At 44.8% G+C, this 16,779-nt stretch overlaps 1 protein-coding gene across 3 annotated transcripts in view; it reads left to right on the forward strand.

Moving 5' to 3' along the window:
• The window catches only part of LOC118844892 (C-type lectin domain family 4 member F-like), a 31,375-nt gene extending 15,034 nt beyond the window's left edge, over positions 1-16,341 (forward strand). For 2 of the 3 annotated variants that reach the window (XM_036752904.1, XM_036752905.1), the window contains exons 2-6: positions 2,942-3,052; positions 3,655-3,764; positions 4,923-5,074; positions 13,146-13,261; positions 14,493-16,341. In XM_036752904.1, the coding sequence (XP_036608799.1) occupies positions 2,942-3,052; positions 3,655-3,764; positions 4,923-5,074; positions 13,146-13,261; positions 14,493-14,640 (637 nt within the window). In that variant the 3' untranslated portion in view covers positions 14,641-16,341. Of the gene's footprint in view, positions 1-2,941; positions 3,053-3,620; positions 3,765-4,922; positions 5,075-13,145; positions 13,262-14,492 lie in introns of all 3 variants that reach the window. The other variant, XM_036752903.1, reaches the window with a different exon arrangement.
• Positions 16,342-16,779: the final 438 nt, after the last annotated feature.

The following is a 16,779-nucleotide window of genomic DNA, read 5'->3' on the forward strand; positions in this document are numbered from 1 at the left end:
CTTATAGGACAATAGTATTCCATTACATTCATACACCACAACTTGTTTAGCCATCCCCCAATTGATGGGCATCCCCTCAATTTCCAGTTCTTGGCCACCACAAAAAGAGCTGCTATAAATATTTTTGTACATGTGGATCCTTTTCCCGTTTTTATGATCTCTTTGGGATACAGCACTAAAAGCAGTGCTGGGTCAAAGGATATGAACATTTTTATAACCCTTTGGGCACAGTTCCAAATTGCTTTCCAGAAATGGTTGGGTCAGTTCACAGCTCCACCAACAATGAATTAGTGTTCCAACTTTCCCACATCTTCTCCAACATTTATCACTTTCCTGTTTTGTCATGTTAGCCAATCTGTTAGGTGTGATGTGATACCTCAGAGTTGTTTTGATTTGCATCTCTCTAATCAATAGTGATTTAGAGCATTTTTATATGACTATAGATGGCTTTAATTTCTTCATCTGAAAACTGCCTGTTCAGAACTTCTGACAACTTATCAATTGGGGAATGACTTGTATTCTTGTAAATTTTACTCAGTTCTCAATATATTTTAGAAATGAGACCTTTATCAGAGACACTAATTGTAAAAAATTCTTTCCCAGTTTTCTGCTTCCCTCCTAATCTTGGTTGCATTGGCTTTGTTTGTGCAAAAACTTTTCAATTTAATGTACTCAAAATTATCCATTTTGCATTTCATATTGTTCTCTACCTCTTATTTGGGCGTAAATTCCTCCAGTCTCCATAAATCTGACAGATAAACTATTCCTTATTCCCCTAATTTGTTTATAGCATCAGCCCTCATATCTAAATTGTGTGCCCATTTGGACTTTGTTTTGGTATACAATGTCAGAATTTGGTCTATGCCCAGTTTCTGCCACATATTTTCCAGTTTTCCCAGCAGTTTTCTCAAGTAGTGAGCTCTTATCCCAGAAGCTGGATTCTTTGGGTTTATCAAACAGTAGGAGGCTATAGTCATTGACTACCGTGTCTTGTATACCTAACCTATTCCACCGATCTACCCCTCTATTTCTTAGCAAGTACCAAGTAGTTTTGAGGATAGCTACCTATTCCACCGATCTACCCCTCTATTTCTTAGCAAGTACCAAGTAGTTTTGAGGATAGCTGCCTTATATTAAGTTTAATATCTGGTATGGCTAGTCCACCTTCCCTAGAATTTCTTTTATTAATTCCCTTGGTATTCTGGACCTTTTGTTCTTCCAGATGAATTTTGATATATTTTTTCTAGTTTATAAAATAATTTTTGGTAGTTTGATTGGTATGGCATTAAATAAGTAAATTAATTTAAGTAGAATTGTCATTTTATTTTATTAGCTCGGCCTACCCACAAGAAACTAATGGTTTTTTTTCAATTATTTAGATCTGACTTTATTTGTGTTTTGTAATTGTGTTCTTATAGTTCCCGGGCTTGTCTTGGCAGGTAAACTGCCAAATGCTTTATAATGTCTACAGTAATTTTAAGTGGAATTTCTCTTCCTGTATCTTGCTGTTGGGCTTGGTTAGTAATATATAGGAATGCCAAGGATTTGTGTGGGTTTATCTTATTCCATTTTTTGTGTCTTGCTTCATTTCTTCTAGATATTTATGTAATCTTTGTGGAAAATCTATCTTTTTCTTGGAGTCTCTGGTTGTGGTTCTTAGGGAGTTACTCCTTTTGGGGGATCTCTACATCTACAATAATTTTTGATACTGGTCAGTGTTTGCTTTGAATTAGTTATCTCTCCAGCTTTACTTCCTGAGTCAGGCTTTGGTCTAGGTCTAGGCTCTGCCCTCTTCTGAAATTTTGGCAGAGTGGCTGGCCCTGCTTGGGTTGACCTGGGTCACCTGTGCTCACCTACACCTCCTGGCATTAACCTCCCCTTTCCCTTGATCTTTGAGGCTCACGGAGCTGAATCTTTAGTGTCCTCAGTGGCATCTCAAGACAGAGTTTTATAGACCTCAGATCCCCCGACCTGAGTTGTCCAGTTCTGCATAATGGAGCCACATGCTGGGAGCTGCCCATTGCTACTTCCCAGAGCTTTGAGGGTCCTCACCCATGGGCTTCGTCATCATCCTGGGACATTCTCAATCTGTTCTTCCTCCCTCTGGATGAAAAGCCTCACAGGCTATGCATCCTCTTGATCCACCTTGCTATACACGCCCCTAACCCATCTCTGGTCCAGCTTGGAGGTGACCATGTGCTGGTTCTAGAACCAGCTTTGCTGGTGGCTCCCTCTCCTATTGTTCTAGGGCTTTTGACTGATCTCTCGTGCCGTGCTCACTGGATTTGTGTGTGATCACTGGATTTCTTGATCATCAGTCAGAAGGGTGCAAACTTCAGGCTTCTTATAAAGGTGATCTGCCTCCATTTAAGCAGCCAGCTTGGCCTGAGTTCAAATCCTGCCTCTGTGACCCTGGATATGTCCCTTCCGCTCCAGTTTCCTCATCTATAAAATGGGGGTGAGAACAGCCCCTCCCTCCCAGGACAGTTACGAGAATCACACGAGATAACATATGTAGAGTGCTTGGCAAACCTTAAAGCATTCTAGAAACTTTAGCTGTTGTTATGAGAAGTCACGATGGCTAATTTTTAATGATCAGAAAGGAGTTTTGGCATTTAGACGGGGCTCATGTGGATACTGCAGACAGATATGTCTATGCAAAAATAATCAGATTTGCATAAATGAGCACAGATATAAGAAGGAGGGAGAGAGACAGAGAAGGAGTAAGATGTCATGGGGAGATAAAAAGGGCAAGGTTAAAAGAAGAAGGAACAGAAAACAGGCTTGGAAAGCTGACACAATGCTTTCACTCTTTTCTGGGTCCACAAAGGGCCAAACAGGGATCCGGTCAGCTCCAACAGGGACGAAGAGCCCGTTCTGACTTTGGAAGCTATTTCCTCAGGGCCTCTCATGGACACTTTCCTTTCCTTCCCAAATGTAGAGCCAGAGAAAGAGACACAGCCAGTCTACAAGAATCTCAGGATCCTTTATGCTGTCATCATCCTCTTTGCTCTGATGCTGGTGCTTTCCTTGACGGCGACGGCCATTCTGTGTAAGTCCCCAGAGGGGTCTGGGCTCCAAATCTTTGTTTCGGGTCAGACAAGAAGAAAGCAAAGTCCGAGAGGAAGCATCTGACCAGTGATGCCTCCAAATGACTGGAAGGGATCTACGCTACTTCTTCCCTCCCACCCCCAAAAAAGTATTTTGGGTTGTTGCTATTCTCAGAACATTAGAGGTGACTGTCATTTCTATGACAGCACACAGTCACCATTACTGTCTTGTGCAATGGAAAAACAGCTGGGTTTAGTGAGAGATCTCAGGTTCAAACCCAGACTCTGCTGTGTATTCCTTGTGTGATTTTTGGGTAAATCATTTAACCCCCCTTGGTCTCAGTTTCTTTTTCTGCAAAATGAGGTGGTTGTATCTAGATGACCTCTGAGGGCCCTTTCAGATCTAAATCTATTATGCTCCTACGTTCCCATGATCATCAACAACCAGGCCAATGAGCTGTTAGCTTGGGTCCTATTCTCCCCTTTCTGACTTTTCTCAGAAATTGAAAGGTAATCTCAGGACCCTGTCTTGCGCCTCCCCCATCTTGCCTGTTTGTGTGCAATGTTTAGACTCGTGGGAAAAAGCATGCCTTTGGCTACACAGGAAACCAGCGCCTTGCAACGTTGATAACTCGACCATGTTGGCTCTGGAAATGGAAAAGAGCAAGTTGGAGAACCTCAATGCTTCCTATGAGGCACTTCAATATAAATACCGTAAGTTTTGTGACCATCTATACAAGTAAGGTCCTCTGGGGATCGCGCCCTGGTCTGAAGCAGACTCTTCCTTTGGAATCTCTCGGGGGGTGGGACATCAATCCAACAACAACGATCCTAACAAGATAGTTTAGTCTTCTCCATATCAGAGCACCTGGAGATGAGTGACACCTGGTACCATTGAGTGACCCACCTTCATCGACTTGCCAAAAACATTAGGTTCTCTGACAAAAGATCCAGCTCCCTGCCTCCAGCTCCCTGCCTCCTACTTGTCTGTCCATTTGTGTGTCTTTCTCGGGATTACCCAACTCCCCCCCCCCCCAGCTAAGGGGCCATCTGGCAGGTCTATTTGGACTTCTGTTGTCTTTCCCATTTGTGACCAGTGCTGATTTTTCTTGACCACTGTGAGTCCCCATTGCCATTTTTTTTTTATAAATCCCCATATTTCCTAGGTTTTCCCTTGGGATGTTGGCTCTTCAGGGAAGGACATTCAGAAAACTGGTTCAGATGCCCCCAGGCAGCTGCTGTCCAGCCAGGGTTTGATTGGCCACAATATATGTGGCACTGAACCCTGGCTCAAACTGGGAAGGGTTCAGTCCGATGTGCCCTCTGGTCCGAGAGCTTGGAGCTGCCACTGACATTGTCCCAAAAGCCAGCCACAAGTGTCCAATCTTCTTCTCCTCAGGGGCTCTTATTGTCTGTCTCTGAGATCTCAAAATCTGTATAAGACTCTTGGGTTCCCAAGTCCCATTTGGCTTCTATGGTTATACCCTTCCCCTTGCACATCTCCCAGAGTCATACCACCTCTGGAGACACATGGGTCTCACTCAAGCGTGCAAGAATTCCCAAAGCTCTATAGGTGACCCCTGCACACAGAGGAGACTGAGGAAGAAAGGAGAACTTCTGTTAGTCTCACAGGCATCCTTCCTCTCAGCCCCTCCCATCCATCATCTCACAGAGGTTTGTAACATGGAACCTGAGAACTTAAAAATTTGATGGGTGTATTTCAACATAATTAGTTTCCTTTGTAGCCTTGTGTGTTTAAAGACATTATCCTGAAAAGAAATCCACAGGCTTCACTAGCCTGCCAAAGAAAGCCCTGGCAGGGCTGGAGGGATCTACCTCCTATTCACATGTTGTCTCTCCCCGACTATCCAGGGGTGGTCTTCACACTCGTGCCTGAAGGCTGGAAGCTGCATGATGGGAATATCTACTATTTTTCCAGTGAAAAAAAGTCCTGGGCAGAAGCTCAGCAGTCCTGTGTGTCGAAGAACTCCAACCTGACCTCAGTGACCTCTCAGGAAGAACAGGTCTGTGATACACATGCATGCAGGCACACACACACACACACACACACACACACACACACAAATGTGTGCACATACACATGCACACACATGTACACACACACATGCACAAGTGCATACACACACACACAATACAAATAAAAGGCCATGGCAGGGAAAGAGGAGGAGAAGGGGGAGATGGGAGTAAAGTCTTCTTTCACACTGAAGTCCCAATAAAGGAAATGGGGGGATTCCAAGTGTGGAGGGTGAAAGATTAAATGACTGAGGTAACAAAGGTTTGATCCTCCAACCATTATAAAGCAATGTGTGCCAATTGTCCAAGAAATCAGGACCAGGCCCCTTCCTCAGCTTAGGACTGGACCCCGAATACAGGGGGAGACAGACTTTTATGCATCAAAAACAATCAAAGAAAGCCAATTAATTAAAAGAAAACAATGCAGCACTAGGTAGTCTCCCTAAAGTTGGAAGGGGGAGAGTAAACAGGTGCAATCTTTCCTGAATTCAGTAAAAAAGGTGTCCCACTTCCCCCACATGCCTGTAAAAAATCAAAGGAAGATGGAAACATTGATCGTTCAAATAAGACATGTGACTTACTTGAGCTGCACAATGGTGGGAAAATTCCTCGCCTCAGTCTTTGGATCTGACCAGGTTTCTGGTCAGCATCCCAAGGTCTTTGGTGAAGGATTGCTAAGCAGCAGGTAGAGGCGGTACAGTTTCCCAGCCATGCAGGGCTAGGTTCAAACAGTACAACACGGTTTGCTCCCAATTCCCACAAGTGAATAAACTTTTCTCACAAGACAGATTTTCACTAGACTCATAATTGAATAGAAAGGGAACTGAAAAAAGAAAGGGAACTGAGCTAACTCCAGAACTGAGTCACAAGATGGAGTCAGTGAGGTTCACTCAACTCCCACAATTAACCACTCATCCTAATCCCCTCAGTCCCTCGAAGGTATGGAACAGAGTCCAGCCCTGGTCCTGGAGAACCACAGAACCTCAAAGGGGGGTTGAATCGAGCTCACACTTGGACAACAATGGTCTTTATGATGGGGTTTCTTATCCTAGGGAGCCTGACCCGGTTGTTCAAATACCTCCTCAGACACTTTCTAGCTGTGTGAACCTGGACAATTGACTTTACCGCTCTCAAGTTTAGTTGCCTCACCTGTAAAATGGGGATAATCATAGCACTTCCCTCCCAGGGTTGTTATGAGAATCAAATGAGATGATATTTGTAAAGTGCTTTGAAACCTTTAAAATGTGCCAGATGTTAGTGACTACCACTGTATTTCAATAGAATCGGTTTCCTTTGCAGTCCTATGTATTTTATTTCGTGGATTGACAAACATTATTCTGAGGAAGAGTCCAGAGGCTTCACCAGACTGTCTTGGGGATAAACAGACTGATATAGTGACTTGAATTATTTATATAACATCAGACTGTAAGGGATAAGCTCTGGGGATACAAGGGCTGTTGTTGTTCGTCCTTCATTTTCAAAGAGGACCGATAAATTGAATTGGCTTTAAGTGAGTCAGAATAGCACAAAGTCCTCAGGCTCACTCTTTCTCCCTGAGTCATTGAAGTCCAGCATCAGGACAAAAATCAAAACAAAAAAGGAAAAACTCCCTGCCCTTTAGGAGGCCACATCCTATTGAGAGAGCAACATATTTGCATCCCCAGGAGTCTATACAAAATGAATATAATGCAACAGTGCTGCTGTGTGCAGGAGACCCTGGAGGTATCTTGGAGGATTAGGAAGTGACCGGCATTGGAGCTGAGCTTCAAGGGAAAGCGGATTCATGGAATTGAGAGAATAAATCTCAGCCATGGGAGATAATCTGTCCAAAGACATGGAGATGAGATAGATTGTGCTGGATCAAAACCAGTTAAGGAGACACATATGGCCAAGCCACAAAGTGTGTGAAGGGAAGTGATATCTGATCATCCTGGAGATGTAGGTTGGAGCCAGGCTGTTCAGGGCTTTGTGCACCAAGCAGAGGAGTCTATATTTGGTCCTAGATGTAATAAAGGAGCCGTCGGGGTTTACTGAGCAGGGGAGCGACTTAGCCAGATGTGTATTTTAGAAATCCAGCTGCTTTGCGAAGGATGGCTTGGAGAAGCAAGGGACTCGAGGATGGGAAGCCAATTAGAAAGATTCTGCAGTAGTCCAGATGAGAAGTGATAAGGGCCTGAATGAGGAGGATGGTCATTTGAGCAAAGAGAAGGGAATAAATTCAAGAGATGTTGGGAAAAGTAGAAGCAAGACTCGGAGAATGAATTAGAATAAGAGGGTGAGAGATAAAGGATTACTCTGTGGTTGTAAACACGGATGACTGAAAAGAAGTCATCTAGAAGTCCAACCGATATCTCGATAAGAATCCTCTCTTGGCCACTGACAAATGGTCATCCAGGCCTCGCTCGAAGTCAACCCCTCCCCCACCCCAAGCCCTGTAATAGAAAACCCACTACCTCCTCCTACTTTGGGATAATTCTTCTTGTTAGGAGGTTTTTCTTGACATCAAACCTAAATCCACCCCTCTGCCACTTCCTGGTTTCCTCCATTCCACCTGTTGGGCCCAACCAGAACAAATCTAACCCATTTTCCAATCTCATTCCTGACACTTACTAGCTCTGTGACCACGAGAATATCCCTTAAACTCTCTGAACATCAATTGCCTCACCTGAAAAATGGAAACAATCATAGGCATAGCATCTACTCTGCAGGGTTGCTGGGCAGCCCAAAGGGGTCAGTGTATGGAGAGCGCTTTGCCAGTTTTAAGAGGAATGCATATTCCATTATCATGGCAAGGCAGCAGTCATAGTTCCATCTATAAATGTCTTTTTCAGACAAAACACCCTCAGCAACTCCAACCAGTCATAATATGACATGAACCCAAGGCTCCTCGCCATCCTGGTTGGGCATTCTACAACTATACATTAATGTCCTTCCTAAATTGTGGTGCCCAGAACTAAATACAATGCAGTCTTGGTGTCTGACCCGGATGCTATGCAATGAGATGATGCTAAACCTGGACATTATGCCTTCCTTAAAGCATCCAAGATTGCATCTGTTTTTCCACTGTTGAGTCATACTGTTGACTCACTGAGTTTGCAGTCTACCAGAACCCTCAGATCTTTTTCCAGTGATCTGCTCTCTAGCCACACTTGCCCATAGTTATATAGCTGATTTTTTGAACACACAGTAAGACTTGACATTTACCTCTGTTAAATTTTGTGTAATTAGATTTGGCCCAATGTTCTAGCCCCATCAAGAGTTTTTTGAAAATTGATTCTATTCCTCCCAGTTTTGAGTCATCTGCAAATTTGATAAGCATGTCATCTCTATCCAAGTCACTGATAAAACTGATAAATGGTATAAAATCGCACATAGATCCCTGAAGTACTCCACTAGACATCTTCCTCCAAGTTAAAAATTAAACCATTAATGACTATTCTTTGAGTCTTGTCATTCAGCCACTTCCAATACAATTCAATGATATTATCATTTAGCTCTCATCCCTCCATATTGTCCATCAAGTAACATGGGAAGCTTTGTTAAAAGTCTAGGTCAATTATCCCCAAAGCCCTCCCCTGTTCTACCAGCCAATCTACCACCTCCAGGCCATCTCCATGGCATACTGCCTGAGCCCCAGCCTCCACCTCCATTGGGAAGAAAAGGTCCCACCCCTGGGATCAGTGAACTTTCTCTTTATCTGGTCCAGTCTCAGGTCTACCATGCCACTTCTTGGACACTTTCATGCAATGTTGCCAGTCAGATACCACCACCCTTTCCTTAACTCTAACTCAAAGAATGGTAAGCAGCTCAATGCTACCATTCCACAAAAGGCATGCCAATCATTTGCTTTATGATTCCAATCACCTTTCCTTGGCCACCATGCCCTTTATTGGTGTTGTCCTCTTCTATTAGAATACAAACTACTTGAGGGCAGGGACTTTTATCTGTATCTCTACTGTTTAGCATTGTGTCTAAGATTAGAAAGTGCTTAATAAATGGGTTTTTTAATTCATTCTGGATAATAAACCTGTCAAAAAAAGGAAAGGTAGTCTGGCATGATCTGTTTGGTTTTTTCCAACAAGGTAGATAGTTTGAGAATTCACTGGTATCCTAGGATTTCTAATTCAGAAGGATGATTATTCCCCTCTTAGCCCTGAAAACGATTTGGGAGCAACTGAGGTCTTTGAGCTAGAAGGCAGATTGGGTTCACACCCCCAGGAGTTCTTAAAGAGGCACATACTGTTTTTGAGACACACTGAGAGGAAAGAGTGGAGACCTGAAGTGTCAAACACTAGTAGCAGTGAAGGACGGCCTTCCCAGCACAACCAAGAATTAATAAGAAGGAAAGACTCAGCGACATAAAAAAACCAGTAACAAGAGAAATTAAAAGGACTGATTGAAGGGAGGAAATGAAAGGGCTGAGCTGCAAGAGAGAAAGAAGAGATCAAGGAGGGTAACTGGCCCCCTACAGACTTGTAGGAACAGAAAATTCAGACTGAAATTACTGGTTATACTGAGCTCTTTCAGAACTAAAAGACATTCCAAAGACAGTCTATTCTTTCCTCGACCTTTCTTGCTCATTCCTGTCCAATTACAGACACTAACATTTTCTGCTTGCTTCTTTTACTAAACATTTCCTATATCTTGATTTTTGCCCAGAATGTAAAGAGAGCAGTCTTTTATTGACCACCTTCTGTGTGCCAAGCATTGTCCTAAGTGCTGGGACACTTTAGGCAAAAAATAGTCTTGCCTTCGAGGAGCTCACTCTCTCATGAGGGAAGATAACAAATAAAAAGAAGCTGAAAAAGAGGAGAAGGGAGGATACCTGTCTAAGGGCATGATGAAGTCCTTCTGCCAAGCTGGAAAGTATGAGGTGGCTGCCCTGGGAGTCCTCCTCATATGGAGGATCTGGAAGGAGCTCTCCACTGTTCACTCTCCACGCTCTCGATCAGAGAGAAGGAAGGACTCCAGGGGCAGGGGGGATTGAGGAGCTGTGGATCTCAGGGTTGATGTGATCCTCCAGGATGATGAAATCTCAAAAAGCTTGATGAAGTTCAGAGGAGAGCTGCTGAGTAGAAAATGATGAGACCAGAGGTTCGCTACAGACAAATGTAAATTAAAGTACAGAGACAAAGCTACGTCTGCATATTATAACTGGGGGCTCTGAGTTACTGGGATTGTACTCTTAATTTTTTGTCTGATATAAACTCCATAAAGCAACAGAGGAGGGGATCACATAGATCCAAGGGGTCATCAGATTTCCCCTTGACTAGAAACGTGAACTAATTTTTAATAGGATATAGCTGATTAAATCTCCCAAGATGAATGGAGCAGGGTAGCGATAAGTACCACCAGTCAACTACAGCCCAAACCCACTGATATACAAGATGAAACCTTGCCAAATCTTGACTTCCTTTAACTAACTCACTAACCATCCCTTTACCTAAACCTTCTGGAATGTTGCCAAGAACCAAGATCAGACTCGCTGGCCTGGACTCTCTATATTCTACAGTGCAGTTATGAAAAGCAGCTTCCACTGAGCAGTGGGCCCCCCCTCTAAGCCACAAGGTTATTCAAAGGGTTGGAACCATCCAGATCTCAGGATTCTTTTTCACTGACCTGGGCTCAAAAAAAGAAATAAATAGAAGCAGCAGCTAAAGACTTAAGAGTCAGCCTCAACCTCAACTAGGCAAGCACATGTTCTTACTGTGGGTCACCAACAGCACTGAGGCAAGAGAGATCTCTTCTTCACTGGCTGGAAGTCCGTGAGGTGGCTGGTGTGGGCTAATTTGGCCATAGGACTGACCAGACCAGGCACTTATTTTAGTTCAATTAAACAAGAATTGCATTGTGCTGGGTGCTAGGGATACAAAAACAGAAACAAAGCAGTTGTTGACCTCAAAGAGCTTACATTCAGGGGCATGCCAGTCAACTTGTACACGTTCATGGAGCTGAATGTTAAATTTTCAGTGTAAGCATTTACACCTCAGAAATTGGCAAACACTACAGATCAGGGCTTGATTTATTGTTTAGTTGATTGCTTAGATTTAAGAAAGTAATGGGAAAACATTAAAATGCAGAGTAGATTCTGAAATGTCATAAATACTTTTTTTTTCAGAGAGCCCATTGTTCAACATTTACCAGCACAAAACGCTAGCACAGTCATGACAATCCCATCCGAATCCCAGGTGGCTTTGGCAGCCACTTACCCAATCCTGTTCTTCAAAAGGGCATCTGGGTTCTATGTCCCGGAGCATTCTGTATTTATCCTGGCAGTTTGGGTGTGTCCTGATAAGTAAAGGTGTTGAGTAAGTTCCTTGCTCTCTGTAGTTCTCAAGACAGTCAGCAGATATGTATCCCTCAGACTGACTGTGATCAAAGGATGCTGGCTTTATGGATTCACTCAGTTAAAAATCGGCTCTGAGCCCCTACTTACTGACCAAACCCCACCTTCTTCTTTGAATTGTCTAAGGCACCTTAATCACACGATTGGTAACCCTCCATAGAAACGGACAGATGTGGTTAAATTCTCTTTGTAGCATTTTTAACCCTGACATAGAATCAACAAACAAATTTAAAACAACAGCAACAAACACGATAACAAGAGATAATTACCAGTTATCAAATGACTGTGAGGTCAGCACTCTCCTAGACCCAGGAATCTGCCAGCTAAAGGGCTCATCTGGACTCAAGCGTTCTAGGAAACTCATATGTGGGGTTCAAAAAGGGCAGCCCCACTCGTACTACGATTCCCAGGGTAGCTGTCCGGCTGGCTACCTCAAACTCAAAGTACTCTGTAGGTCTCACTCCTAAAACCATAACTCTTCCACTTCAGTAGATGACCAGTGTCAGAATTAGTGTTAGCTGTAAAGGTGGCACAGCAGATAGAGTGCTGAGCCTGGAATCAGGAAAACCTGAGGTCAAATCTGGCTTCAGACACTTTACCAGCTGTGTGACCCTGGGCAAGTCACTTCACCCTGTTTGCCTCAGTTTCCTCATCCCTCAAATGACCTGGAGAAGGGTATGGCAAACCCCTCCAGGATCTTTACCAAGAAAACCCCAAACAGGGTCCCAAATGGCTGGAAGTGGCTGAATGATAACAGCAACGACAACAAAACATTTACAGAAATGGCTGAGCACGAAAAGTGACCACAAGATGTAATGCCAATAGAGCTAGGGGCCGCTCTCTCACAAACGCACCCAGTATCTGCTGGGAGAGTGTTTGCACCTAGAGGCTGCAAGTAGAAAATCACACCCATGGGGAGCGTGTGTGAGGAGGAGAGGTTCACACCTCCGAGGCGAAGGATTTCAGGGCTGTGGACAGCGTGGGTTCTCTATTCTCCTTCAGACCTTCAGATGCTGCTCACTAGGCTGTAGGGCCCACTCCCTCTGCAGGGACTTGGATGTACACCAGGACACTAGTTTGGGCCGACTAGGTCAGACTCAAGATCTGAATGAAAGTCTCTCGATTTAAATTCAGTGGTTTTCTGTTCTACCACCCAGATGCACAGGAGGATGAAGGCAACCTCGTGTAAGAAATGAAGGAAGAGCCTGGGATGCTTAGCCTGCAGAACAAAAGATGGGGCCAGGGCAGTAAAGAGGGTGACTTTGGAGGTAGAAGAGGAGACAAGGCTTTTCTCTGTGTTGTTCCCAAAGGCAGAAATAAAACAAATGGGTTAAAGGTACAGGCAGGCAGGATGCAAAGCAATATAAAGAACATCCTAGTGGACTGCTTAGAAAAGTGGCCACAAACTATCTCCCACATAAGCCCAGGGCTCTTACCTGGATGACCACCTTCCCCAGACACTGAAGAGAGAATTTCTTCCCCAGGTGGTAGGATGGATGAGAAGATCTCTCAGCTTTAAGATTCCACTAACTACTTGTTAGTCAACTGATTCCCTAAGAATCTCCCCAATCATTTGCCAGGGCCAATCCATGATATCTTGGATTACCCAGTCACGAAACGTAGCTCTCACTTGGGTCCGCCCATAGGTATCTGGGGGGCCCCTGACTTTCTGCAGGAAATGTATAAACTATTTGCATGCTTATTTTCCTCTGCAGGCATTTTTTTCCCGAACAATTACAACTCCATACTGGATTGGCCTGACAGACAAGGGCAGTGAGGGTACCTGGCACTGGGTGGATGGGAACCCCTATAACCCATCTAAGAATGCACGGTAAGCCCAAAACATCATCAATTCCTGATGCTTCTTCTGTACCAGCTCCAGGAGAGAGGCAGAGACAGAGACAGAGAGTACGTAGTGTATGTATATGGGTCTCACATGTGGGTGTACCACTCCCATCTTTCCCTTTTCCCAAGCATAAACATCAGGAAAACCAAGAGAGAAAATGGAGCCAGGGCATTGGAAAGAAGGCTCTGGGCACCCACAGAAGCCTAGAAGCTGGGAGGGCCAGTGATAGCTGACTGTGTGAGAAAGGAAACTTGAGGGTGTGGAAGCTTCCGTCAGATAGCGCCTGAATGGAGCAGACACCCGGGCATCACAGGCAGTAAAGACCCTGCTCTTAAAACAAGGCAGCTAGATGGCGCATCTTATAGCTTCCGACCTTGGAGTCCAACAATCTGAGTTCAAATCATCCTCCAGACACTCACTAGCTGTGTGACCCCTGTAGATCACGTAAAATCTCTGTTAGAGGTCACTTATTTGTAAAAATTGATCTAAGGAAATTATTAACATAATGAGCAGTGATATTCATATAACACCTACTGTGCACCAGGCACTGTATCATTATGATCTCATCTGACCCTCACAGCAGCCCTGGAAAGGAGGGGCCATTATTATTCTCTTTTTATAGATAAGGAAACTGAGGCAAACAGGAACTAAGCGACTTGTCCACAGTCACAAGCAAGTACAAATGTCTAAGGTCAAACTGGAACTCCAAGGTCTGGCACCACCTGAGGGCCCACCTACTATGTGCTAGGCGCTGCGCTATGGATTTTACAAGTATCTCATTTAAGCCTTCTAACAGGCCCGGGAGGGGGGCACCTGCTTTACAAAGTGGTTGTGAGGCTCAAGGGAGATAATGTTGATAAAGTGTGTCTCCAACTTTAGAGCTCCTTAAAACCCTATCTATTCAATTAGGCCAAAATGGTAGAAAGAAGGTGAGGTGGAGCTCATTGAGAAAGGGACTATTGGTGTACAGATCATAGGAGGACAGAGGAGTCTAAGCCAAATCCTCGGGTGCAGGGGATTCAGCCCCAGGATTTCTCATCTATGGTCAGCATTTGCCTGGAAGCTCGTCCCTCCTTAGCTCCCAGACACGTCCCCGGGGGATTCTGGGTCTTTCTTATTTAAGCACCTTGTTCTGGAAGACCTCAGACTATAGGGAGACCAGGGCCAATCCAACTTAGCCTTTCCTTCCTGGGATAGAGCCCTCCTTTGTTCCTAGGTTCTGGAGGGCCAATCAGCCAGACAACTGGGATCAAGGAAAGGGATTAACAGAAGATTGTGTCCATGTGTTACCTGGAGACCTGAGGTCTTGGAATGATGAGAACTGTAACTTTAACCATCAATGGATCTGCAAGATTTCCCTGTAGAGCTGCTGGCTGCCTGGGGTCACCCCTCTCCTCCCCCTCGCTCCATCTTCTGTAGGCAAGACCTAACCCTTGAGAGAAGGAAGGGCACATCCCCAAATCTGTCTCCTGTGCCTCCTTCCTCCAGCCTTCTCTCCTTTGCCCATGCTCCCTTTCCCTACCCTAGCACCAGAAAGCGCTCACAGTGAGTGGGGCAAGACCCACCCACTCTATTCACTCAACAAATATCATGGGATCTTTGGTGGCAAAGGTACTTCCACAGATTTTTGCACCTTAAAAGAGGAGTCCCAGCGGACAGTGGTCAACCCAAAGGAAAAGCAAGTAATGAGGACCAAGATCTAACTAGGCTTGATCTCGGAATGCCTGAACTCATCCCAATTCTGCTACATACCCTCTGTACTTCAATTCTTCTCTCTCTTTTTTCTCGTCTGTAAAACGAGAATGTTGAACTAGACCATCTCTCAGGCCCTTTCTAATGTGAACGCTGTAATTCTGTTACACTCTTATGGCGGCATTCTAGGCTCTTCAACAGATGGATCTTTACATGAGGGAACCTGACCAAAGTCCCTCAAGCACTGAAAAAGAAATCGACCCATCCCCCATTGCCTCGAGCACAGAATACGGACTCCTCAGCCTGGCATTTAAAGCTTTCCCCTCTCGTTTCTCCTGTTCACATATCCCCGCTCCATTCACACTGACCTGCTCCCTGTTAGCCCATTCCCTGCCTGGAAAGCGCTCCTTCCTCATCTCTGCCCTAGGCAGTCCCTGGCTCCCTCAATGACGCAGCTCGGGCGCCATCTCCAAAAGGAGTGGAAATTCCCCCTTCTCTCCACCCTGCGAGTTGTTGGCAACGTCTCTGCATTGAGACTCCTTTGCATTTGTTTCATACACACACACACACACACACACACACACGTATACTGCACACAAATACCTACTACATAGTATACATTTAAAATACAGTCTATATACCATGTATAATGTGTCTATTGCATGTGCATAGAGCATATCTGGTATGTATCTATACACAGTACATGTATGTGGCGTGCATGCACACGCGTGTACATGTATATATATATACACGTGTGTTTACGTACACGTGTATTTATTGTCCTTACCTGGCATGCGCGTCTACCCCTGACACCTTGCTATTATAGTGATCAGAGCAATGGGCCCAAAATCAGAAAGACCCAGGTTCAAATCCTACCTCAGACACTCCCTGTGTAACACCGGGCAAGCTGGCTTAACCTCTGACCGTCTCAGTTTTCTCATCTGTAGGATGGGGGTGATCATAATAGCACCTACCTCACAGGGTTGTTGTGGGGATCGAATAAAATAACATGTAAAGCATTTTGCAATAAAGCGCTCGATAAATAGAAGCTCTCTGTAAAATCCAAGTCCCTCCAACTGAGGCTCTAGCCCCGGAGAAGAGCTTTGGACAAAGTCCCGGACTGCTTTAGAGGGCCCCGTATCCAGCAAACAGTCACAGTATGTGGTGGCGTAGAACTGGGGGAGGGGTGGGTGAGCACAGTAGGGGCCTTTTGGAGATGCACAGCCCCTCCCCTTCCCGACACCTTCAAGCCTTGCTGCTCCTCTGGGAAGCTCCCCGACCCCATCACCCCTTTAATTCTTGAGGTCCTTTTTTCTCTTTCTGTATTCTATGACAATGTGGTCCGTCCTTTAACAATAAAACATTTGCATGAATCTTGAGACTTTGACAGTACCTGTGTGATGGTTTGCCCTGAAGCCGCCTGTACCAGGGTAATGATAGCTGGTTCTTCTCTCTTTCCTGCCTTGCCTTTCCTTCATGAGCATCTAAGGCACACTCCATGCCACCCAGGACGCCTCTTATGGAAATGCTTTGCCATCTCAGATAGTGATTGACTAACACAGTGTGGGCATCTTGTGGACCAACTGGGCATCCAGTCCAGCTAGACCAGTTAGCACTTCTGCACCATCTATCCAAAACATGGTGACAAATTTCCTTCTGTTACCGCAATGTATCCTGAAGCTTATTCCAGTTGTCTGGTCTAATTGCACAGGCCTCTATGCTCTGGAGTAAGGATCCCCTAGCTTGATGTAATCTGGTATAATCCTCAGGAACTTTGGAGTTCCAACGTGGGTCCTCTAAAGGCCAGATGG

This window comes from Trichosurus vulpecula, chromosome 3 (genome assembly GCF_011100635.1).
Source record: "Trichosurus vulpecula isolate mTriVul1 chromosome 3, mTriVul1.pri, whole genome shotgun sequence".
Classification (NCBI taxonomy): Eukaryota; Metazoa; Chordata; class Mammalia; order Diprotodontia; family Phalangeridae; genus Trichosurus; species Trichosurus vulpecula.